The sequence below is a fragment of the Herpailurus yagouaroundi genome, unplaced genomic scaffold, assembly GCF_014898765.1.
Source record: "Herpailurus yagouaroundi ecotype Mexico unplaced genomic scaffold, PumYag 213, whole genome shotgun sequence".
Lineage (NCBI taxonomy): Eukaryota > Metazoa > Chordata > Mammalia > Carnivora > Felidae > Herpailurus > Herpailurus yagouaroundi.
In genome coordinates, this window is record NW_024412444.1 from 3,680,933 (window position 1) to 3,705,297 (window position 24,365).

At 39.6% G+C, this 24,365-nt stretch overlaps 1 protein-coding gene across 16 annotated transcripts in view; it reads left to right on the forward strand.

The window, feature by feature from the left end:
• The window catches only part of MAGI1 (membrane associated guanylate kinase, WW and PDZ domain containing 1), a 643,266-nt gene that overhangs the window by 538,286 nt on the left and 80,615 nt on the right, over positions 1 to 24,365 (forward strand). For 8 of the 16 annotated variants that reach the window (XM_040454512.1, XM_040454513.1, XM_040454515.1 and 5 more), the window contains exons 6-10: positions 6,818 to 6,900; positions 11,228 to 11,266; positions 16,710 to 16,767; positions 18,886 to 18,992; positions 21,672 to 21,764. In XM_040454512.1, the coding sequence (XP_040310446.1) occupies positions 6,818 to 6,900; positions 11,228 to 11,266; positions 16,710 to 16,767; positions 18,886 to 18,992; positions 21,672 to 21,764 (380 nt within the window). The remainder of the gene's footprint in view (positions 1 to 6,817; positions 6,901 to 11,227; positions 11,267 to 16,709; positions 16,768 to 18,885; positions 18,993 to 21,671; positions 21,765 to 24,365) is intronic. The other 8 variants (XM_040454514.1, XM_040454518.1, XM_040454503.1 and 5 more) reach the window with 2 other exon arrangements.

Below are 24,365 nucleotides of genomic sequence, written 5' to 3' on the forward strand. Positions count from 1 at the left end.
AAAAAAAACGAAAAAAACCCTAAGACAAAAAAAAAAAAAAAAAACACAAAATGGCCAATTAAGCTATAAAATAAATAAAAATATAAGTAAATCTGTTATATTCAAATTGAAGTTGAAGGTCTGCTGTTCAGTGAACAATAGCCAAGTGAAAGTGACAAAGAAAAAGATTAGAGAAGACACAAATTACCAGCATTAGGAATCAAACAGGGAATCACCGCAGACCCTGAAGACATTAAAAGGTAATCAGAGAATGTTGCCAACAAACCTACACACGTGAAGTTGACAACTTAGATAAAATGGACCAATTTCATGAGAAGCACGAACTACCACAACTCATCTGTATGAAATAGATAATTTAAATAGCTCCATAATGACTGAGGAAAATGAATTTGTCATTTAAAAACTCATGAAAAAGAAATCTCCAGGCCCAGATGGTTCCACTGGAGAACCGCTCCAAGAATTAAATTTCTATACAGTCTCTTCCTGAAAACAGAAGTACAGGAACACTTACCAATTATGTTTATGAGACTGTTGTTACCTTGTTACCAAAAACAAACAAGGAGAGTCTAAGGAAAAAAGAAAACCACAGAGCAAGAGCTCATGATTATAGACATAAAAATCTGTACCAAAATATCAGCAAATAATATTCCATAACAGAGAAAGAATTTTATACCATGATCAAGTAGAAATTATCCCAAGGATATAAGACAGGTTCAATATTTGGAAAATTCATAAATACAGTCTACCATATTAAGATACTAAAGAAAAAATCCGACATCATATTTATCAATGCAAAGTCTTTGACACAATTCAGCACTCATTCATGATGAAAGTTCTCAGAAAAACCAGAACAAGGGGAATTTTCTTGGCTTGATAAAGAATATCTACAGAAAACCTACTGCTAACATGACACTTAGTGGTAAAAGACAAAAAAAAATACTTCCCCTGCTTGATTGGGAACAAGCAAGGATATTAGCTCTCACCACTCTTTTTTTTTTTTTTTTTTTTTTAATGTTTACTTATTTTTGAAGGAGAGAGACAGAGTGTGAGTGGGGGGGCAGGGGCGGAGAGAGAGGGAGACACACAATCTGAAGCAGGCTCCAGGCTCTGAGCTGTCAGTGCAGAGCCCGACACGGGGCTTGAACCCACAAACCGTGAGATCACGACCTGAGCCGAAGTCGATTGCTCAACTGACTGAGCCACCCAGGCGCCCCAGGTCTCACCACTCTTAATCAACCTGCTTTTGTAAGTTCTAGCCAGGAGAGTAAGTCAGGAAAAGGAAATAAAAGGCCTATAGTTTGAAAAAGAAGGAAGAAAACTATCCCTCTATGCAGATCACATGACCATACCCAAGAAATGTATAAGAAAGTACAAAATCACAAGAAATGTAAAAAAATGTCCTAGAATCAGTAAGTTCAGCAAGATCACAAGATAAACGATAAGCATACAAATATCATTGTACTTATGACCACATGGACATCAAAATTCAAGAAAAAGTTTTTCTTCCCAAAAAACTCCACTTAAGCATAAATCTAACAAGATATGTATAGGATGTTATATACTGCAGACTACAAAATGTTGTTGAAAGAAATCAAAGACAGTCTAAATGGAGAGATGTCTTCCATAGATTGAAAGACTCAATTATATAGTAAAGATGTCCACTCTCCCAAAATGGATATGCACGTTTAGCGAAAATTCTGTCAAAATCTCAGTGGAGGCTTTTGTTAGTATACACAAGTTTATTTTAAAATTTTTATAGGGGGGCACCTGGGTGGCTCAGTTGGTCAAGTGTCCGACTTTGGCCCAGGTCATGATCTCGCGGTTCTGAGTTGGAGCCCGACATCGGGCTCTCTGCTGTCAGCACAGAGCCTCCTTCTGATCCTCTGTGTCCCCCTTTCTCTCTGCACCTGCCCCCCTCTCAAAAATAAAAATACAACACTAGACATGAATAAACAAAGTTTATATAGAAAGGCAAAGGAGCCAAAATAGCTGGAATAGTTTTAAAAGAGAAGAATAAACTTAATCAGTTTGTCCATTATCAAGACGTATTATATAGCCGCAGTAACAGAGGCTGTGTGGTGTTGGCAACGAAATGGGCACATGGATCAATGAAACCCAGAAACAGCCCCCCAAGTATGTCTAAGTGATTTTCAACAAAGATGCCAAAGCCATTCACTGCTGGGAAGAAGATAACCTTTTCAAAGAAGGGCTATTGGAGTGAATGTTTAGCCAGAGGTAAATAAATTAGGCTCAACCTCAGCCTCATAACTTATACAAAGAAATTAATTCACACTAGCTCATCACAGACTTAAGTGTAAAACACAAGGCAATAAAAGTTTTTAGGAAAAAAAAAATTTTTAAGCTCTAGGTCCAGACAAGGAGTTTTTAAGACTTGACATCAAAAACATTGAACCCTAAAAGGAATTACTGATAAATACAGCATCATCAAAATAAAAAAAAAACATTTGCTTCACAAAAGACCCGAATAAGAGGATGTTTTAAAAAGCAAACTACAGAGTGGGAGAAAATGTTTGCAAACCCCATATCTGAAAATGGACTGTTATCTAGAGTATATAAAGATCTCTCCAAACTCAATAGTGACATTAAAAAAAAAAAAAAGATCAGTGAGAAAATGAGCTGCAGACGTTTCACTGAAAGGATATACACATGGCAAAGAAGCACGTGAAAAAATGTTCACCATCATTAGCCATGAGGGAGATGCAAATTAAACCCAGAAAGATATCATTACATACCTGTTAGGATGGCTAAAATAAAAAATAGTAAGAAGGTAAATGATGGCACAGATGCAGAGAAACTAGATCATTGCTGGTGGCCGTGTAAAACTGGATGGCGTTCTAGAAGGCCGTTGGGTGATTTGTTTTTTTTAAATCGTCAATACGTTTTTATTTTATTTTTATAAGTATTTAAATTCTAGTTAGTTCCCATATAGTGTAATACTGGTTTTAGGAGTAGAATTAATGATTCACACCCAGTACTCATCACAACAAGTGCCCACCTTAATGCTCATCACCCATTTAGCACATGACCTGCTGACCTCCCCTCCAGCAACCCTCAGTTTGTTCTCTATAGTTAGAAGTCTTTTATGGCCGCCCTCTCTTTTTCCCCCCCTTCCCTTATCTGTTTTGTTTCTTAAATTCCACATAGAAGTGAAATCATATGGTATTTGACTTTTCTCTAACTGACTTATTTCTCTTAGCATAATACCCTCTAGTTCTATCCACGGCATTGCATATGGCAAGATTTCATTCCCTTTGATGGCTGAGTAATATTCCATTACACACACACACACACACACACACACACACACACACACACACACCACTTATTTATCCATTCATCATTCGATGGGCTTTTGGGCTCTTTCCATACTATGGCTGTTTTTGATAATGCTGCTATAAATATCGAGGTACATGTGCTCCTTTGAATGAGTATTTTTGTATTCTTTGGCTCAGCATCTAGTAGTGCAGTTGCTTAGTGGTGCTTTTTAACTTTCTGAGGAACCTCCACAGTGATTTCCACAGTGGCTGCAGTTTCTTATAAGAGTAAACATGCAACTACCATATGACCCAACAATTGCACATTTGGCCAAAGAAGTGAACACTTATATTTACAGAAAAACCTGGACATGTATGTTTATAGTAGATTTCTCCTAAATAACCAACAACTGGAAATAACCTCGATGTCTTTCAGTGATTAAACTCTGGTACATTCATGCCATGGAATACTACTCAGCATTAAAAATAAGTTATTATTGGGGGCGCCTGGGTGGCGCAGTCGGTTAAGCGCCCGACTTCAGCCAGGTCACGATCTCGCGGTCCGTGAGTTCGAGCCCCGTGTCGGGCTCTGGGCTGATGGCTCAGAGCCTGGAGCCTGTTTCTGATTCTGTGTCTCCCTCTCTCTCTGCCCCTCCCCCCGTTCATGCTCTGTCTCTTTCTGTCCCAAAAATAAATAAACGTTGAAAAAAAAAGTTATTGATATATACAACAATCTTGATGAGAATGAATGAAAAATAGCAATCCTCAAAGATTACATACTGTCTGATTCCATTTTTGGAGCATTTTTGCAATGACAGCACTATACATGTGGACAACATGAGATTAGCAGTTGCCAAGGACTTAAAAAGGGTTTTCGGGGCAGAGATTAGAAGGGAACCAGATATGGCTATAAAAGAGTAACATGAGAGGGGTGCCTGGGTGGCTCAGTCCATTAAGCATCTGACTCGTGATTTCGGTTCAGGTCATGATCTCATGGTTCAGTTCATGGGATCGAGCTTCACATCGGGCTCAGCACTGGCAGCTCAGAGCCTGCTTGGGATTCTCTGTCTCCCTCTCCCTCTGCCCCTCCCCGGCTCATGCTCTGTCTCTCTGGCTCTCTCTCTCTCTCTCTCTCTCTCTCTCGCTCTCTCGCTCTCTCGCTCTGTCTCTCTCTCAAAATAAGTAAATAAACATTTTTAAAAGAAAAGAGTAACATGAGAGATCCTTGTGATGTTGGAATTGTTTTGTGTCTTGACTTGTGGCTATCAGTCAGTATTCCATAGTGACATTGTACTATAGTTTTATAAGATGTTACCGTTGGGGGAATCTGGGTAAAGGGCATGTAGGATCCCTCTTTGTTCTTTCTTATCACTACAGGTTAATCTGTAATTATCTCATAATACAGAATTGATTTTAAAAAATCATACATAATCTTCCATCACTGCAGTGACCATTATTGCTATATTACTGGTTTAGGAACAGCACAGACCATGAGTTGTAGTGTTGGACTCCCTGGGTTTGATTGCCAGTGTTTCTCGGTACCAACAGAGTATCTTTGTACAAATGTCCTCATTTTTCTGTCCTCAATTTTCTCATCTGTAAAATGCATCAATACTTCCCTCATAAGGTTATCATAACGATGAAATAAATTGTAACAAATAGGTAAAAAGAATACATTCTGGTCATTGTAAGTGGATCAATCATATTAGTGGCAGTAGTTGTTGCTATATTATATTAACTTTCCTTTTTTTTTCTTTTTAATACAATTGAGATGATTTGTATATACCTTTGCACATTCTGTGTTTCACTTAAGCCTTAAGTTTTTGCAGCAGTTAATAAGATTTGAATCATTTAAAATGACTATGGCAGTGTTTTTCAGCATTTACAACCCAAACTTCAGACTTCCAAAAACAATTTAGGTTACTACCTAAATTAAAAAAAAAGAATTTGTTTTTTTTCATTTCTGGTTTGCAGTTTGAACTACTAGCCTCGTAGTTCTTTGCCTCTCCGATTTAGCTTGCATAGACTGGCCTGGGAGCTCACGCAGAACCTCATCCCAGGGTCCTGAGCTGTTTCAGGGCACTTCCTCCAGACATTGTCGTGCCACTTTTAACGTGGTTGAAGGCCAATATCTATCTCTTGCACTGGTCCTGCACACCTTCAGACGTTCAAGGCCTCACTCAGTGTCTCTTGAAACATTTCCCCTGGAGTCAGACGATGCCCTCTGGGAGGCAGACACATTTAGCTTCTCCAAGCTTTTGTGGGGGGTTTTTTGGCCCAGATTTTGTTTATGATAGGTAATTTTGGGTTGTCTTCACTATTGTGTGCAACATAATTCAGGATGCTGCGATTAATGATAGGTATTAGCAGCTTCGAGCCAATTGTGTGAATTGAGGTAGTTTCGTGCTGTCAGGGGGAGTTCTTATGTAATGTAATGAGTGAAATAGCAGCCTTCTTTGTGAATTCCAGCATCCAAGGTTTAAGTCACAGACAAATTGAAAGCAAATTGGAGTTTGCTCTTCTGTAAAGGTGAAGACTAAAATCAGTCTAGATAAGGGGAGACAGCATAGACAAGGGGTATCGTTTGGAACCCATTTTTCAAAAATAAAACTGACATCACATTTTAAGCTTTCCATAACAGAATGATTATACCTTAAATAAGTAAAAAGCCTACTGAAGGCTCTTCCCAAGCCTTTTCTTTTCTTTTTTTAATTTACATCCATTTTAGTTAGCATATAGCGCAACAATGATTTCAGGAGTAGATTCCTTAATGCCCCTGACCCATTTAGCCCATCCCCCCTCCCACCCGGAGTCCCTCCAGCAACCCTCAGTTTGTTCTCTGTATTTAAGAGTCTCTTGGGGCGCCTGGGTGGCTCAGTCGGTTAAGCGGCCGACTTCAGCTCAGGTCACGATCTCGCGGTCCGTGAGTTCGAGCCCTGCGTCGGGCTCTGGGCTGATGGCTCAGAGCCTGGAGCCTGCTTCCGATTCTGTGTCTCCCTCTCTCTCTGCCCCTCCCCCATTCATGCTCTGTCTCTCTCTGTCTCAAAAATAAATTAAAAAAAAACGTTAAAAAAAAATTTTAAAAAGAGTCTCTTATGTTTTGTCCCCCTCCCTGTTTCTATATTATTTTTGCTTCTCTTCTCCTATGTTCATCTGTTTTGTATCTTAAAGTCCTCATACGAGTGAAGTCCTATGATATTTGTCTTTCTCTCACTGAGTAATTTCGCTTAGCATAATACCCTCTAATTCCAGCCAGGCGGTTGTGAATGGCAAGATTTCATTCTTTTTGATTGCCGAGTAATACTGCATTGTATGTATATACCACATCTTCTTTACCCATTCATCCATCGATGGACATTTCCCAAGCTTTTTGTAATTCCAAACTCGGGCTCTCTTCTGGGATGAGTTTGTTGTTGGGAAGTAGCTTTGCTCTGGTTGAGGGAAAATGTTTAAGAACATGTAATTCTGTTGTCATTGAGCTTTTTGCTTTTTCTCTCTCTCTCTTTTCAAATGTTTTTCTTGTTTTTGTTTCTGGATTTCAGCCATAACACGAAAACAACGTCTTGGTTAGACCCTCGGTGCCTGAACAAGCAGCAGAAGCCTCTGGAAGAGTGTGAAGATGATGGTAAGGGGCTAGCAAGGTCTTGGTTCAAGTGTGCTTGAGGCTGTTCACATGTGCAAATTTTAAGGAGTTACAGCAAGGTCAACCAGGATTTAACAAATGAGTTTTTAAAAAGTCATCTCATTTCTAGTAAATAAACTGTAGGGCAATCAGAATTGGAGGGCAATCAGAATTGTTTTAAAAGAACAGTTTGTTTACACATGAAGGCAGATGTATACTAGTATCTCCATTTTAAACAGAATTTTAACACAAACTATTTCAATGAAAATATAACCTCTGGCTTCAGGACCTTGGAGAACACTCTAGAAAATCTCTAGGAATATAAAAACCAAAGGTGCTCTGGTTACTCATCTATGGGGTCCTAATCCTGTATTAGGAAAGTCTTAGAGGAAAAAAAATCAAGAAATTTTCTTGAATTCTACATATTTCATAACTTGGCATAGGAAAAGCAGATCGTGACTTCTTGGGAATCTCTGTGTAACTTAGAATATATCCTGATTATCTAAAAAGTAGACTCTTCCAAGAAAGAGCCCGAGGTGTTACCCTTAGCTCTACTCTGCCTGTTAATCTTGAAAAAGAATCAATTGGCTAAGAGAGTTACTATTTTAAAACGTTTATTTCACGGCTTTGGGATTTCTAATTATTTTTCCAAAATGAAAAAAATTAGAACAAATGTTTCCTTTTCAGTACTCTGAAGTCGGTCCCAAGTTGTACCAAAATTACTTTTTGACATGGACGAATTAAAAGGGAAATGGTTTGTTTAGCTGCTCATTATTCATTTCTGGCATTTGAATTAGTAGTATAATTATGGAATACATATTTTACTAAAAGATAGTGAAACTTTATTAATTTGTCCTATGGGGCAGAATTATATAAACTTGAGGTTTGCCTGCAAATGTAAGCCAGTGAACTATAATACTGCCAATAACCTTGTACTTCTAGATCTTTCTGTTCTACATGGATTGCAGATACCATGAAATGAGCATGAAATTGTGTGTTCATATTTATGGGAGTGACTCCAAGTGGAAATACAAATCCTCCTGACTAAGGAGACCTGAGTGAGATGCTTCTCTGATTTTGGTTGCTGAAGAAGGAATGGAACACGTGTAGTCAGCCTCATTATTTTACATGCTTAAAGGATAATGAACTGTCCTGATTGTCCAAGTATTATGTTTAATGTGTAATACGAAAGTGACCAATATTCAAACATCAGAACATAAAATACATTCAACCATAAAATTTCAGAGAACAAAATTTAATCTTTATTTGAGGCTGGATGATTTTGAAGGCATTTTGGATTTCTTTTACCGTAGGCTCTTCAGTGCGGTCTCCATTATAATTATACTGGGAACATATAAAAATGCCTGTTATTATAATTTTATAGATGATAGACGACTCCAGTAGCTTTTACCAGGAGAAACTTAATGGAGTAAAACTGTTGAGTAGAATTACTGAATGATTTTGTTACCGAATCTATTGCAGTTCAGCCTTGAACAACACAGGATTGAACTGCAGTGGTCCACTTTTATGCAGATTTTTTCAATATGTTAGAAAAATTTTTAGAGATCTCGGACAATTCGAACACCTTGCAGATGATGTATAGCCTTGAAATACCAAAAACATTAAGAAAAGATTAAGTACTATTGTAAGAATACAGTGTGAAATACTTATACAAAATAAGTGCTTATCGACTATATTATTGGTAAGGTTTTCAGTCAACAGTAGACTATTTGTAGTTAAGTTTTGGGGAATTCACAAGTTATATACAGACTTTTTCACTGTGGAGAGTCAGTACCCGCAACCCCTGTGCTATTGAATGGTCAACTGTTATTTTTAATTCTTAGAATTCTTGTTATTGGTGTTAATGTTATTACCTTTGGAACAAGTATGTATTCATACCAAATACCATTAGGTTATCCATTTATCCTTTCAACTTAGGGTTCATATATGCTTTTTCCAGTAGAAATTATATGTATGTCTGTATACACAGTGTGAATATATAACCAGATGTTACCACTCTGACATTTATCAGTCCCCACACCTTCATTTGCTGTTGCCACTTAACACAAATCTGCCTTGTGGTGTTGTTTATGTCGTGACACCAAGAAGAATAGTGTTTTTGCTCACAGTATTGTTCCTGTATTCAATTTCTGTTCTCTGGAGGCCATATGCACATGGTCTGTAACAATATCGCTTCATAGTTATTGTAAAATTTTTCATATACTCTGTTTTCTGGCTCCAAAAAAGTAAGAAAGTGGCTTGGGACTTTGATCTTTAGTATATAACTCCACTTGTTGTTTCTGTGTATCTAGTTCAATTAGAAGCCTTTCACCTTGCCTTTGAGCTCCAGGCCAATATTTAAAAATGCTTGGTTGATAATGCTTTTTGTCTGAAAGAGATTTCAAACGCAGTCTGAATAAAACCCACCTAAGGATCTCTACCCCCCAAAATCTGGTCCTCTGTAAGTGTTCCCTATCTCGGTTGAGGGTAAAATTCATGTATACCTGTGAGTCCCCCTTGACCTACTACTTGACCGTGATTTCAACCCATCTACCCTCTGAATTTACTTTGCCTCTCAGGTATCTCTGGAATCCATGCATGATTTTCTTTGTTGCCTGTGGCATCCTAGTCCAGGTCACATGCCTCTGTCACCCACACTCTTGCCTACTCTCCTTACACGAGACCCAGAGCACTCTTTTGAAACGTCAGTGTGATTGTGTTATCCGTGACCACCCTCTCGAGCCCTGTTCAGTGGCTCTCTATCCGCGCAATATTCAGCCCTCCCCACAGCTGGTTTCTAAGTTCTAAGTGCTTTGGCCTCTGGTTTTTCTCACCCTTGCTCCTCTCCACTCTGCCCTTCATGCCCACTAGCACTTTCTTAGAATACTCTTACATTTTACAGACAGATACTGAATGCCTCCTATATGTCCATTGTGTCCTAGGAACTTCAGATGTATCAATGGACACAACCATCAAAATGCCCTGCTGTCATAGAGCTTAAATTTCAGTCATTCTTCACTTTAAGTCTTTCTGTTCCATCGGGCATATCCTTCAGGTTACAGGTCAGGGACTCTTTCTGTGACCTTGCCCCCAGATATGATTGGGTCATTCTGTGATGTGTGTTACTTTAGACACATTATCACAGGTTTTAGATATGGAAGTTTTATTTATGGAAGGTTGGGATTTGTCTCCTCCTCCAAAAGAATGTATGATTTGTCACTTTGCCCAATGACTGGCCCATGGCAGGTCTCTCATTAAATACTCACTGGAGAAATGAATTGGATGCTAGCATCAAAACTTACTGTTGACAGCGGAATCACTTTTAAATCAAGAGTTCACAAGGTATATAGTACCATGTTGGGAACTAAAGTCAGCATTTGAGTCTTCCATGCGTCCATCCGCCCATCCATCCGTCCATCCATTTAGAAGTATTTAGTACCTACCATGTACCAAAACACTGTACTGGGCACTGAGCATTTCACAGTGATGAAAATAAGTCTTCCTCCCTGTGTTGGTGGAGCATCCAGTGGAGGGGACAACCACCTGTTCTGTAGCTGGAGAGACTTTCCGCGTAAAATGGTTTGTTGTGTGCTGTCCCCTGCTCTCTTCTCGGTTACAGTGCAGTGTCTTACTCATAGCAGGAGGGGGTCAAGAATGGGGAAGATCCTGACCGGTTTTGCTTCCTGACTTACTGTGACCATTGTCACTGCAATATTTCTGGGCTGTTTGACTTCGAAATCTCATACCAAGTAAACAGTGCCTTCCCATCCTCGTTTCAGGGCGGCCTTCAAGCCCGGTTTCGTCACGTGCAGCATCCTGACATAACTCATCTCTAACTCCCTGCATTCTCACATTGACCCCACCTTCCACTTTTCAGGCAGCATTATTACCTCTAAGCTCAGTAGTGCTTTAACTGTGAATATAATTGCCTCAGTGATGAGAGCATTACTGCAGTATTAGAAGGACTAATATTGGAAGGGGTCACAGCTTTGTTTGCCCGAAATGAGGTGTGTAATAAGTGACTTCCCACTTAAGAACATTGAAACCGCAAAGGTATTTGTCATCTTTTACAACCAATCAAACCCTGTTTCGACATGCAAGGAAATGAGCCATATAATTATGTTACCAATATCAGCTCTTACCATTTTGTGATTTACACTGAAGTCTCCGGTTTACTAGCTGAGCCAGTGAAATAGGCCACAATGCAGGTAAGGACAAAACCAAGTGACACGTTTGCTGCTGTTTTTCTGAGGGACGTTTTCTTTCTTGGTGTTGGTGTCTGAATTTTTCTTTCTCTCTTTTCTGTCTCATTCCTGTTACTCCTTTGGAGAAGAAGGGGTCCACACCGAGGAGCTGGACAGTGAACTAGGTAAACCCTCCCAGCTGCATGACCTACCCTGCATGGTTTTGTCTCCAGTGAATTGCTTAATCCTTCCGTTTCCTTAGTCTGCCCTTCTTCAATTATGATTTTCATTCCAGCTTACCCGTGAAAGGTCAATCTTACAACCCTCAAGTCTGACTCGCAGGCATCACGCAGAGTTGTAATAAGTTGTGTCTACAAAGAAAAAGTCTGAGTGAATTGAGACTGGAACGAGAGTCAGCACATTGGTCCTAGGAAGTCTTGCAACTTGAGGATTAGAAAAAGACTAAGGGATAGATGCTTGCCGTGTCCCTTGAACTCTCCTATAACCCCTACACCAGCCTCATTTCCTTCATTGTTTGCTGTGGGCGGTTATCTACAGGGGTCACACAAAAAAAGCAAAGCAAAACAAAAATAAAAACCCACCAACTAATGAAGGGACTTTGTAGGAGTAATAGCAATACAGTAATTCTCATCATTAACCAAATAGTTAATAATAGTCTTAGTCTCATGTTAGTAAGTCACCAGCCACTTGTTGGCTTTGTTACTGGAGTGAATGGCTGGAAAACCAGATGCTGAGCTCATATGTGACATATAAGCTTCGAGTGTATGTATCAGTGTAAACCAAGTCTTGACTTGTCTAGCTATTGCAGTCTAGAAATAATTTACATTAGCAGATAATGCCAAACTTTTTTATCTTTGCTGTTGGAATATATTGAATTATATCCCATGCTGTTTTATGTTCAGCTTTGAAGAATATTAAAGTTAGTTTGCCTTCTGTCTGATGCATCTACTGAAGGATAGGGTGGAAAGCGCACGTTTCAGCTAAAGTGCACATAAAAGCCTTGGTTTATTGAACATTGGCCATCGTATATTTTTTAAATAGATGATTAACATCAGTATGAACAGAACTCTCCTTAGATTGTTGCATCAGCCTGAGATTTTTGAGATTGCCTTAGGAACTGAAAATGTAAATACTTAATAACAGCAGATTATTGTTTTCATTTGATTTTGTTTGTGTTTGTTATATAATAATCAATTGTGGTTGACTGGAGTTGTAATCCAATGGAATTTAGCTCTGTTTTTCTTCCTGTTTGGAACGTTGCTGTTGTAACTGATGGACATGCCAGCATTGGTCGATAACTACTGAATGGAACTTACCTTTCAAGACGTTTAATAAGTTGTCCTTGTTGTGACTGTGGTAGGAAGGGCTGGAGGCTCATCCTGTGTGATAGAACAATTTAAAACTTACTTTATCAGAAAAAATTGATCGGTAATATGAAAGTAATTGAGGAAGACCGAACTAGGTTTTTTTTTGAGACACAGAATGAGTGCCTTAATCATTTGCTGAGCCACTTTAAATCACTCTTGCTGGTGATTGATATGTGTGAGTGACCCCTGCTGTTCATGGGTGCCAGGTGGAGATAACAGAACTGCGCACGGGGGCACGATCTTTTCTGCTTCCATGGAAGTTCGAATATTGACACTTTTAGGAAAGAAGTTTCTATACTTTTTCCCTTGTAACTATAATATTGTGGGAACTTGCCTATGCTGTTGAAGATTGAAAACATAAGTGTTAATGCCTGCATAGTATCATCTCTCATGGTCATAGGCATTATTTGGAGAGATGGTTTGGTAACATGGTGGGACAGTCTGTGGGGGCAGATCAGACTGCCTGGCTTCTTATCCAAGCTCCCCTGTTTACTGGCTGTGTGGCCTTGGGCAAGCTACTCTACTCACCTTCTCTTAGCTTTGCTTTCCTTTTCTGTAAAGAGAGGCTGAAGGAGGAGCTCCCATGGTGTTTATAGGAAACCTAATGATAAAGTCTTAATATCTGTCCCTGTGATCAGCACATATTGTTAGGTTTACTAGTGTCATTATTTATTAACTAATTCTCACCTGTTGGACTTTTTAATCCTCCTATGGCATTTTTTTTTACCTTTAGTACGGGTCAGGGGAGGAATGTATATACTGTAGAAATGACCCAAATATGTCTTTCTAGGTGGAGATAGGACTCTGGATTTTTGCCTGCACGTATCCACTGTGTAAAGAGTAGTGTTAGTGGGTGTACACACACACACACACACACACACACACACACACACACACACACTTTTCTCTTGCATTCATTCCATATTTTGTTGACAAGCTCACTGCCCATTTTCTTAACAAGAGGGTCCTAATTTCAAATAGTAGCATCTGTCAGGTTTTCAGTGAACATTGGGATTCCACATGTGGCAAGGAAGCCCTTTCTGTGATCTGCCTCTGAGAGGTAGGGGACGGTTGGCTTGGGTGTGGAACACAGATCACGTGATTATAGAGTTGTCATTTCTGATCTCTGTTGGGTGAGCTGGGTCAGTAGCTACATTATGCACTTCTGGTCTGCAGAATTTATCACAGCCTCTGCAGACAACTTCCCAGAATTGAAAAGTACTTGCAGAACCTCCTTTTGGAATTTTAGGGTATTTATGTGCTGAAACCAACTAGGAGAGGTAGAGACAAGGAAATGAGGTTTCTTCCCCACCCAGGCTAGGTCACAGTTTTGAAATCTGTCTGTGACTGTGAGCACGACTTTTCAATCTGTGTGTTGACGAATCTCTTGAAAAGAACTTAGAATGTTTGCTTCCTATTTGCTTCTGTGGTGACAATTAATACCGTATGAGATTTTTCAGGGCAGGGCTAGGAAACAAGCAGGCTGTATAAATCTGTTCTGTTCTTTGTCTGCTTTCCTAGAACATTGCCATTTGTTGAGCCTACGTGCCAGGTGCTGTGTGAAATGTTTTTTAGGCATCCTTGTTTAATCCGTAGTTGACCTTGAAGTAAATCCCAGTGAAAGATGTGGTTCTAAGGCATTAAGTAACTAGCCCAGTGCCAGATCTATGAAGGGGTAGAGATAAGGTTCAGCCCCCCACCTGGGCAAGCCCAAAGGGTCTTAGCTGCTTAAAGTACATATGACAGGTTGTATAGTCTGGTTTGATGTCCAACACTTTTGAGACATAGGGGCTGACTCTTTGGGCAACATCAGAGTGTTTAGTAAAAAAAAAAAAAAAAAATAGAATGTCATTATTTTGGGGGCTTTGGCATTTTCTGCCATTCTTAGTTTTTTAGAACCAAAAGACAAATTTGAGGACAAACATCTTCCTTTTTTAAATCGATGACCCATTTCTATTTTAAGCATTAGGAAACTAATTCCTATTATTAAGTTAATTACCACATTGGAAGTGAGAAATCTATCTTTTCAACTGAAAATGAGCTTTTAGCTTAGAAAACTAGAAAATTTCTGGAATTTGCTAATCTGTTCCAGGAGATGTGTTTAAATTTACAAATGTCCAGGAATATCACTTGATCTGCCACATGTCTCACCTCTAGAGTATAAGTTGTTGACTAGGCAACAGGACAAAGGTCAGAGGTGGCTTCTTTTTTTTCGTACCCTCTTTAGACCTCTATCAGAGCACAAACAGTATGGTGTTTGAATTATCTGCATAATTGTGCACTTATAATTACATATGTGTCCCTGGTGCCTACCACACCCTCGAGCAGAAGTGGACACTCTCCACATGTTTGACAAATTAATAACTGAATGAGTTAACATACAGCATACTATTAGTCCCAATGTACATTATAGTGATTCAGTAATTCTATACATTACTCAGTGCTCATCCTGATAAGTGTACCAACGAGTTGAATTCTTAGTATTTCCCATTTTATCTGAAGATAATCAGGCCGAATATTCAAGGGTGCAAATTCCGAAAAGGATTTGGTTCAGTGAAACATCAAATTTCACACTTACCCCCTCCTCTGCCTCCATTCCAGAGCAAACATGAGGCTGTGCCCCAATCTGCATTTTTTTTTAATCTTTGATTTCTCAACTCTTTGGAAAGATTTTCCTGGTTCATTTTCATTTAAATGGTAATTTCCAGCTTTGTAAGGGGAAACCATTTCCCAGGCATTTGATTTGCATCAGTTCGTAAGACTGGGCGTACAAAAATGCCAAGTTGCATCAACATCTGCAAATTGGACCTGTCTTGCATTTTAGTAGCTTGTGTCTCCTGGAATTCAAAGACTTCTTTAAAACCTGCTAAGCGTTTAAAAAAATTTTTTGAGAAGAAAAAGGGGGAAAACCTGTCTCTTTGTTTGCAAATAGATAACATGTGGAGCAAAACCCATGAAATTAATGTCTCTTGATATGCAGCCAGATCTTAGCAAAACATAAACTTTGAGTAATTAGCGTGTGTGTTCGGGTGCACGCGCGTGACTCTGTTTCAGCGCAGGACTGTTGATGGCACATGTCAGCCCTTTGCCCGGATGAAAGAATCCTTCTTTGAGAAGAGTGGTGACCACGTGATTCCTCGAATTAAAAAAAGAAAAAGAATTTAGTGTTTCCAAATAGGTGACATTCCAAGCGTTTGTAATATTCCATTCAAGTTGGTCTTCATAGCTGACTTCCAGGAATAATGATTCACGTTGGAGTGTGGTGTTAACCCAAGCTTGCCTTAACTGTGTGTGTGTGTGAGAGTGGCTTTGAAATGAAGTTGAGTAATTGCTGCTCTGCTTGAAAGAATTGTTTAATGACACAAAACACAACCTGGTTACTTCTTTCACCAAGTCTAATTATCTGGTGCAATGGGGCTTTTTCACAGTAGATTTTTGTTGTGGCAGAACTCACTACTAGGAAGCTAATAAAGTTCCATCTTTTGATATGAAACCTTATGGAGAGAAGCCCAGTAGAGCACAGTTGAGTTTTCAGAAAGGCACGTAAATCTGCCAGGGCCATTTTACAGCACCACAATAAAGGAATAGAATCTTCTCCCTCAAGTAGTGTGTTCTCAGAGGGCAGGACCTGAGTTTCTGCTTTCTTAGGCGAAAGGTAGGCCTGTCTGAATGCAGCAGTTGAATGATAGATGCAGGCAATTAGAAAGCCCAACTCCACGTGGGCATTTTTACTTACTCAGTAGCATTTTAATTAGGAACACGGAGGAAATAAGATGCAAATTTTATTTTATTCCAGGGAGAACAAAAGCAGCTCTATTATATTGAAAATGAAAAGAAACGTTAATTTTCATCCATTTTTGTTTGTGTGGTAAGGTAGTCTGGAAATAAAATGAGAAAATTATAAATATTTAAGTTATAAACTAGGCATTCAAGGCAAATTTTAACCATATCTCCATTAAAATCTAATTTAATAGTTGAGTTAGAACAAAAGCATCTGGGACTACATTTTATTAACTTGTAGTAGCTTGTGCAAAATATCAGTAAAGAATTGTTCCTCGTGTAGAAAAATACACTGATAAGTACATATAATGCTCGCTTTTTGTTGTTAGAATGCACAGTTTTAACTGGATTTAAGGCACTTTTAAGAGTCTCTCTCTTTTTCCCCTCACTTAGTTGTTAAGAATCCTTGGGTTCTTCAAGAATATGGTCTTCTTGCTCTAAATCTTCTTTTATTTTTCAGAACTACCTGCTGGTTGGGAAAAGATTGAAGACCCTGTCTATGGTATCTACTATGTAGAGTAAGTGGCTGTTAACCCATATTTTGGTTTGTATTCCTCTATAATAATTATGTACGTTTATGCTGAACAGAGTTGGCCATCATTATAAGGTACAAACTGTTAGCAACAACAACATAATTTGTAATGAAAATATATATGCATATTTTAATGAATGAGAAAATATTCAGTGAATATGAAGACAGTAAATGCTAAAAGGACAGGATCAATGCCTTTTGTTTACCAGTATTTTACCAGGACCCAACACAGGCCTGGCATATGCCGCCTTCTTGATAAGTATTAGTTGAATGAATGAATGAATGAATGAATGAGAAAAGCTAAGACTCACTGGAGCAGGTGAGTAGGGGTTATCTTCTGGAGCAGAACATGTTTGCCTCCTTTTTGCCCTGCTCAGGCTTGAACTTTTCAGTAATTACTTATTTATTCATGCAGACTTTCCAGAAGGGTTAGACATGTCTTAGTAATGTATGAAATGTCACCAGAATTGAGAAGATAATTGAGAACTGGCCCAAGCTGTAAGACCTTGTATGCTTCTTTGCCTCTCCTCTGCCTGAGGACCATAGACATAGCTCCTATTTTCCATCTTTAAGACTCTCAAACCCACCTCATGTCCCATGTGGTATGTATCTTGCTCTGGCATTGGGCACATACTCCGTCTTGTTAGGATAATCCTGAAAGAAAAGAAACCCAAGAGATGAAACATTGTAGCAAATGTGCTCTATATCATTTCCTGAGAAAGTGGGGAAATCACTAATAAAAGAGGCTTCGAGAGAAACAAATGACAGAAATATTCCTTCGTCATAATCCCGCCCGGTGCCCTAAAGACAGCTGGCAAGCTTTCTGTCTCTCATGCTCCTGGCAATGAAAATTCATCTGTATAATGGCCTGGTGATGAGAGTATATGACACAAATTGTCAGACTGTAAAATGCTCCGCATCTTATCATAAAAAAGTATGAGTTCAATATAGCAAGTGTCATTGGCCAGTCCTCACATGGCCAACTCTATGTAACAAAGGATTTGGTGATTTGGGCCATTAGAAGGGCATTGTTGTTTCTCTGACCCTCACAAAATAAAGCTCCTCTGTGTGCCCTGCGGATCATCTAAAGGTGGTTAGTCTATCCACCCTGTGTGACCAGCCCGCCTTTAAGAAATATTTTGAGTTCTGAATACTGTAATTACATAATAGGTCCGTTCCCAAACTTCTAATCAAGTATGATTTTGGATAAGACAAAACAAAAACAAAACACCAAGTGTATGTATGCTTGTGTGTATGTATGTTTGTGTAAAATATGTGTATATACACTAAGGCCATGGCAAAAAAAAAAAACCAACCCATGCATGTACACGTATGTATGTATTTTTGTTCCATGGCCTTATTAGTTTTGGAACCGTCTGGCGTATCTAGGTCTTTGTCACTTTGAACGCATCACATTTGCTTAGGTTAGCTGCATTTGGAGTTTTTTTTTGCCTGAGGCTCATACTTTTAATCCTGACTCCATGTCCACTGATGAAAATAGTTGGCAGATGTTGGGAGAGCCCTTCTTTTAACTTTGAGTGCTGAGGCTTCTCTGAACTGTCATAGGAAGCCACAAGCAGTTCTGGCATTGCATGTCATAGACTGCGTCCTGTCTGTACTTTAATCTCATTTTTAATAATCCCACAATCCACTTTTCCTTGAATTGAAGCACTTCCCTGAGTCAGGTGCTTCCTTGGACATTTGGAAGAGTCAGTGGTTAAAATCCTGCGATTTGAAAGCAGACAGACCTGAGCTTCCTTGCCTCTTGACTGTTTAGTAGCCACGTTCTGTTAGGTGAGTTAGTAATTGCTCAGAAATTTACTTTCCCTCTCCATAAAATGTGAATATCAATAGGACCTGCCTCTTATCATTTATTGAAGATTTTAAAATAAAATGCGGGAAAAGCTGGTAGCCTCTATAGGCAGTTGCTATATGGAAAGCATTCGTTTCTTTTTCCTCTTCCTCATTGCCCGTTTTGACATGTGCTGGGCAGCATCTCAGACCACCTGCTTTGCTCAGTGCTAAGCAAGGGACTTGGCAGACTGGCATTTTGCTTGTGGGATGAACTGTTTTCTAACCAAATATTGTCTGCCTCCTGCCCCAGCCACATCAACAGGAAGACACAATATGAGAACCCGGTTCTAGAAGCCAAACGGAAGAAGCAGCTGGAGCAGCAGCAGCCGCAGCCGCAGCCACAGCCGCAGCCAGAAGGTTGGCTTTCCCTTGATGTGTTGGGCAGAGGAGCTTGGGGCAAAGCCTGGGCGCTGACACCCCCGTGTGGTCAGAACTGGCCTTGATGTTCCTGTCCTTCTGCCATGCCGTGGACTTGGTGTCCTGCAGGGGTGGGGGGGAGATGACAGTGCTTCTCTTCCACCCGGAACCCAGACAGCTCGAGTGGGGGCCCTAGCCCACGGCCCCCCCGATCTCCACTTTAATTTAGAAAGAAGCTGTCATCATACTGGAGAACTTGCTGTTGCCCCAGCATGTTTACATACCAGCTGGTGTCTAAATTCATACTGCTTTGAGCCCTTAGGAGGAGTTACTATATATGAAGCTAACTTCTAATTTTAGAAACATGACATGTAAGAATCAGAAAAAGCTGGTCATTTTTAATGCTTTTCCAAAACTATAAGTTAATTCATGATCTTTATAAAAATATGGACAGTTCAAGAATGGAGAATATTAAATTCTCCCCTGCTTGCTCCTATCTCATTCTCAATGAGAGACACTGTGCTGAAGTTTTAAGTTTATTTATTTGTTTTGAGAGAGCCTGAGACAGCACGAGTCGGGGAATGACAGCTAGAGAGGGAGAGAGAGAATCCCAAGCAGGCTCTGTGATGCCAGCACAGAGCCCAATGTGGGGCTTGTACCCACGAAGCCTTGAGATCATGACCTGAGCTGAAACCAAGAGTCGGATGCTTAACTGACTGAGCCACCCAGGTGCCCCTGTACATAGATGCATATTTTAATAACAATCGGATTGTAACTTATAGGTGTGTGTGTGTATAACTTATATGTATATATATATATATGTTATATATATATGCATATATATGTATATGTATTAGTTTTGTGACCTGATGATCTCATTTAAATGTATTTCTTGCACATATTTCAAAGCTGGTTAATAAAGATTTGCCCTGTAATTTTTAAGGGCTGCATAATTTTCCATTTTATGAACTTACTTCATTCAGCTATTTATTAATACATCTGTTCATTAATAGCCATCTAGTTATTAGTAGGGTTTTTTAGTTTTTCATTGCACCCTTTTAAAATGATATACTCAGGGGCAGCTGGGTGGCTCAGTTGGTTAAGTGTTCAACTCTTGGTTTCATCTCGGGTCATGACCTCACACTTTTGTGAGTTTGAGCCCCACGTCGGGCTCTGTGCTGGCAGTGAGGAGTATGCTTGGGATTCTCCCTTTCTCTCTGCTTCTCCCCGACTTGTGCCCTTTCTGGCTCTCTTACAATAAATAAACTTGAAAAAATAAAATGAAATGACTGCTCAATACCCTCTCAACGTAATATGCAAATAGCAAATATATGAAGATCAAATATGACACTTTTATTATAATACTGATCATAGTAAGTGTAGGTCATAGGGGGAAAGTTGGCAGACTTTTTCTGTGAATGGCCAGCTAGAGGACATTTTAGCCTTTGCCATTCATCCGGTCTCTATCACAACTGTTCATCTCAGCCCTTGAAGTATGAAAAGACCCGTACACAATGTGTAAATGAATAGATGTGACTGTGTTCCAATAAAGCATCATGTATGAAGATGGATATTTGAACCTGATGTAATTTTCATGTGTTACAAAGTATTTCTCATTTTAATTTTTTCAACCATCTAAAGATGGAAAAACCGTCCTTGGCTTGAAAGTTGTATCAAAATGGACAGTAGGGTCCCTTTGGCTTATAAGCCACAGGTGGCCAAACACTGCCATAGATTGTATTTTACTGTCTTTTGTTTCTGGTTTTGTTTTTTTAAGTAAGCTCTACGTCCAACATGGGCCTAGAACTTGTGATTCCGAGATCAAGAGTCTCATGCTCTACAAGCTAGCCAGCCAGGCACCACTACACTGTATTTTAGAGTATTGTGTGTGTGTGTCTGTCTGTGTGTTCGTGTGTATGCACCTATCAAAAAGTTCTCCTTTCTACCTTCATCTCTCTTCTAGTTAAAAAAAAAAAATGTTTTTAAATATTTTTCTCAACTGGTGAAACTTTGTAGTGCGAGAAAGTGCTGTTTGAAGGCTGGGGTATACGGTTGAATATATTAGCTGGAAGGTGACTGTGTAAATCTCAAGGGTCACTCACGGCACGTTGTTTCTGGGCCTCCAAGGTGAGGAGGACTACAGTCAGGACGCAGGCATGTTGGTGATGAGTCCCGTTCGGATTTGGGAGATGGGAGGGGATAGCACTTTAGAATACTGCTGAAATCACCTTTATTGTCATCCAAGACGAGCAGACCTCAGCAGCTCAGCTCATGTCTCAAGTGTGTTAGAGATGGTTTTCCCTCATCGGGCTGGTGGCGTCAGTTGATTGTATATCTTTCCTCATATTTTTTACTTGGTCTCACTTTGGACCCTCCAGTCACAGAGAACTGAAGTTTTTATTTTTCATATCACAATATGATATGAGCTTTCTTCAAAACTCTGATGGGAGAGGGACACACACAGACACACACACACACAGAGGGAGAGAGAGAGAGAGAGAATCTTATCCTTAACAAAGAGTGGGGTCCGATACCAGTTTGTTTTCCATCTAAGCTCTCTGTGTCTAGTTTCATTAGTTTGGATAGATGGATGCTTAAGAAGGTGAATCTTCTTTTAAGAGAATGTTAATGTGACTCCCATTTGAAGGAAACACAGTGTACTCTTTCTTTTCCTCACAGAATGGACGGAACATCACCCATGTCTTGTGCCTCCCGTTACTCCAAACCACCCCCCGAGCAATCCGGAGCCAGCCAGAGAAGCTCCACTTCAGGGTAAAGCGTCTTTATGATGATGAAGCCTTTAGATCAAAAATTTAGTTTTTTGAAAGAAGTTTAAAAAGTAGAATCTCACAATTGCCAATTCCTTCCTTTGATGGTGAAAACTGTGATGTTAGAAATTCTAAACATACTGTTAATCAAACTTGCCAAGAAAACCAGAACCTTGTGTGTGGGTAGATTTGCTCGGCTAATTGCATTTCTCTGAAAATAATGACCACTTGCCATTAGGGTTTCTCAGCCTCAGCACCTTTGACGCTTGGGGCCAGATAATTCTTTGTTGTGCGTGGGGCCTTTCCTGTGCATTGGACCAAGTTTAGGGGCGTCCATGGTCTCTACCCTCTTGTGACAACTACTAATGCCCCAGTCATTGCCAGATGCCCCTGGGGAGAAATCCCAGGGTTGTAAATCACTGATTTCGAGACTACAGAAGTTTATTATTGGTATTTAGTAAGATAACTTGAAGAGTCAGCTTGAGGATGTTCCAAGATCCTCGTCAACATATTTGCTTTTGACTAAGATTTTCTTGTAAATGTGAAACCATTTGATATTATTATATACTAAATGTGAATCTCCTATTCTTGCTGTAGTTTGGCATTTACACATATTTTACAATGTTTCGTTGGGTCTCACTTATTTATGCTCACAGATAGTAGGAGCCCCTAGAGACGTTCATTGTTAAAAATTGGTATCTCCAGAATCTTACTCCTTTCAGGCCTGATTGCTCTTAAATGATAGAGAAGAATTGGGTTTTTTGTTTGTTTTTGTTTTTTAAATTTCTTTAAGAAAAATAGAACAGGCACTATATTTGATAGAGTTGGGGAATGTTTGTGGTACAGACCCATTAAAAAGACTAAGGTTTGTCTTCGTTCTCTGTACATTTTTAAAGAGGTATCGTTGCGTTAGATTTAAAAAGACAAGTAGAAAAACTCTTTTCTCTGATTTTCGTTCCTCCATTATAATTTTCATGAGCAAGAAGTTGCTTCCCTGGAAAGCTGATAGCATCATGAGATTGGTAATAATACCAGTTTATGTAAAATAATTTCTCCTGGCATGGGTGTACATTTTTATGGTCCTAATGGTTTTAATAAAGATAGAACATAGCAGATGATAGCATTAATATCAATGCGATTGTGGCTTCCTCTGTATTTTTTAAATAGAAAATTCCTTCTGCAACCTCATGTGGCCTTATTTCCCTGCCTGCTGGTTAAGTGTCCTGTTCTAGCATCCTGCTAGGAGTCTCAGGAAGAATGTGTAGCTACCTTGGTTAGACTGGTATTGGTGTCGCTTTGCTAAGTTCACCGCCCAACGAAACTTTCCTCTGATCAAGGGTACACTTCTAATTCCAGCAGATGATAATGTTGAAGAGAGTTGCTCTTAGGAAAATTCTCCAATTCCAGTTGAGGCTTCGAGAGAGATTTCTGCAGCCATCCCTCCACTGCACCCACCCCACCACCACCACTTTCGAAATTACAACTCACCTTTAGTGGGCTGTTTTTATTTACTGGGTACCTCCCTACATATCTTCTGTCTGCTATGGTTTTTCCTTACGACTCTCATGAATAAGGAGGTTGGTACTGTCATTACCTCCATTTGCACCTGTAACACTTAGGCAGAGAGAGCATTGGTGACTTGGCCCACGCCACACGGCCAGTAAGTACTAGAGCATCCGATTTGAATCCTAAGTGTCATTAGGAACAGTTGAATTTCTGGCTAAAACTTTTTTTGTTCATTTGTTTGTTTTGTATGTGCGGGGACAGCACTATGTAGTCTAAATGTGGCCAACCAATACAGATGCCAATGGCTACGTGTTGACATTTAAATTGATTACAATTAAAAAACAATAAAGAGGTGCCGGGTGGCTCAGTCATTTGGGCGCATGACTTCGGCTCAGGTGATGAACTCATGATTCGTGGGTTTGAGCCCTGTGTCAGGCTCTGTGCTGACAGCTCAGAGCCTTTAGCCTGCTTCACATTCTGTGTCTCCCTTTCTCTCTGCCCGTCCCCCACTAATGCTCTGTCTCTCTCTGTCTCTCAGAAGTGAATAAACGTTAAAAAAATTTTTTTAAGTAAGTAAAATAAAAGTTTAGTCCCTCAGTTCCCCTAGCTGCATATCAAGGGCTCAAGAGCTATGTGTGATTAGTGACTAGCCATATTGGACAGTGCAGATATAAAGCATTGTCTTGTCATAGAAATTGCTATTGGACATCACTGGCCTAGGGTGTTCAAACACATGCTAAAAAATTGTGCCAGCCTGTCAGAAAAGCAACCTCCTAAGGGCTATTGAAGAGCAGAATTTGGGGACAAGACTCCAAAGATCCTGATTAAATAGGTCTAGCATAAGCCCTAGACAGGAGTACCTTTATTTATTTATTTATTTATTTATTTATTTATTTATTTATTTTTAATTTATGTATTTATTTTGAGAGAGAGAGAGAGAGAGAGAACATAAGCAGGGAATGGACAGAGAGAGGGAGAGACAGAATCCCAAGCAGGCTCTGTGCTGTCAGCGCAGAAAAGCCCAACATGGGGCTTGAACTCACAAACTGTGAGGTCACGACCTGCTCCAAGATCAAGAGTTGGGAGCTTAACCAACTGA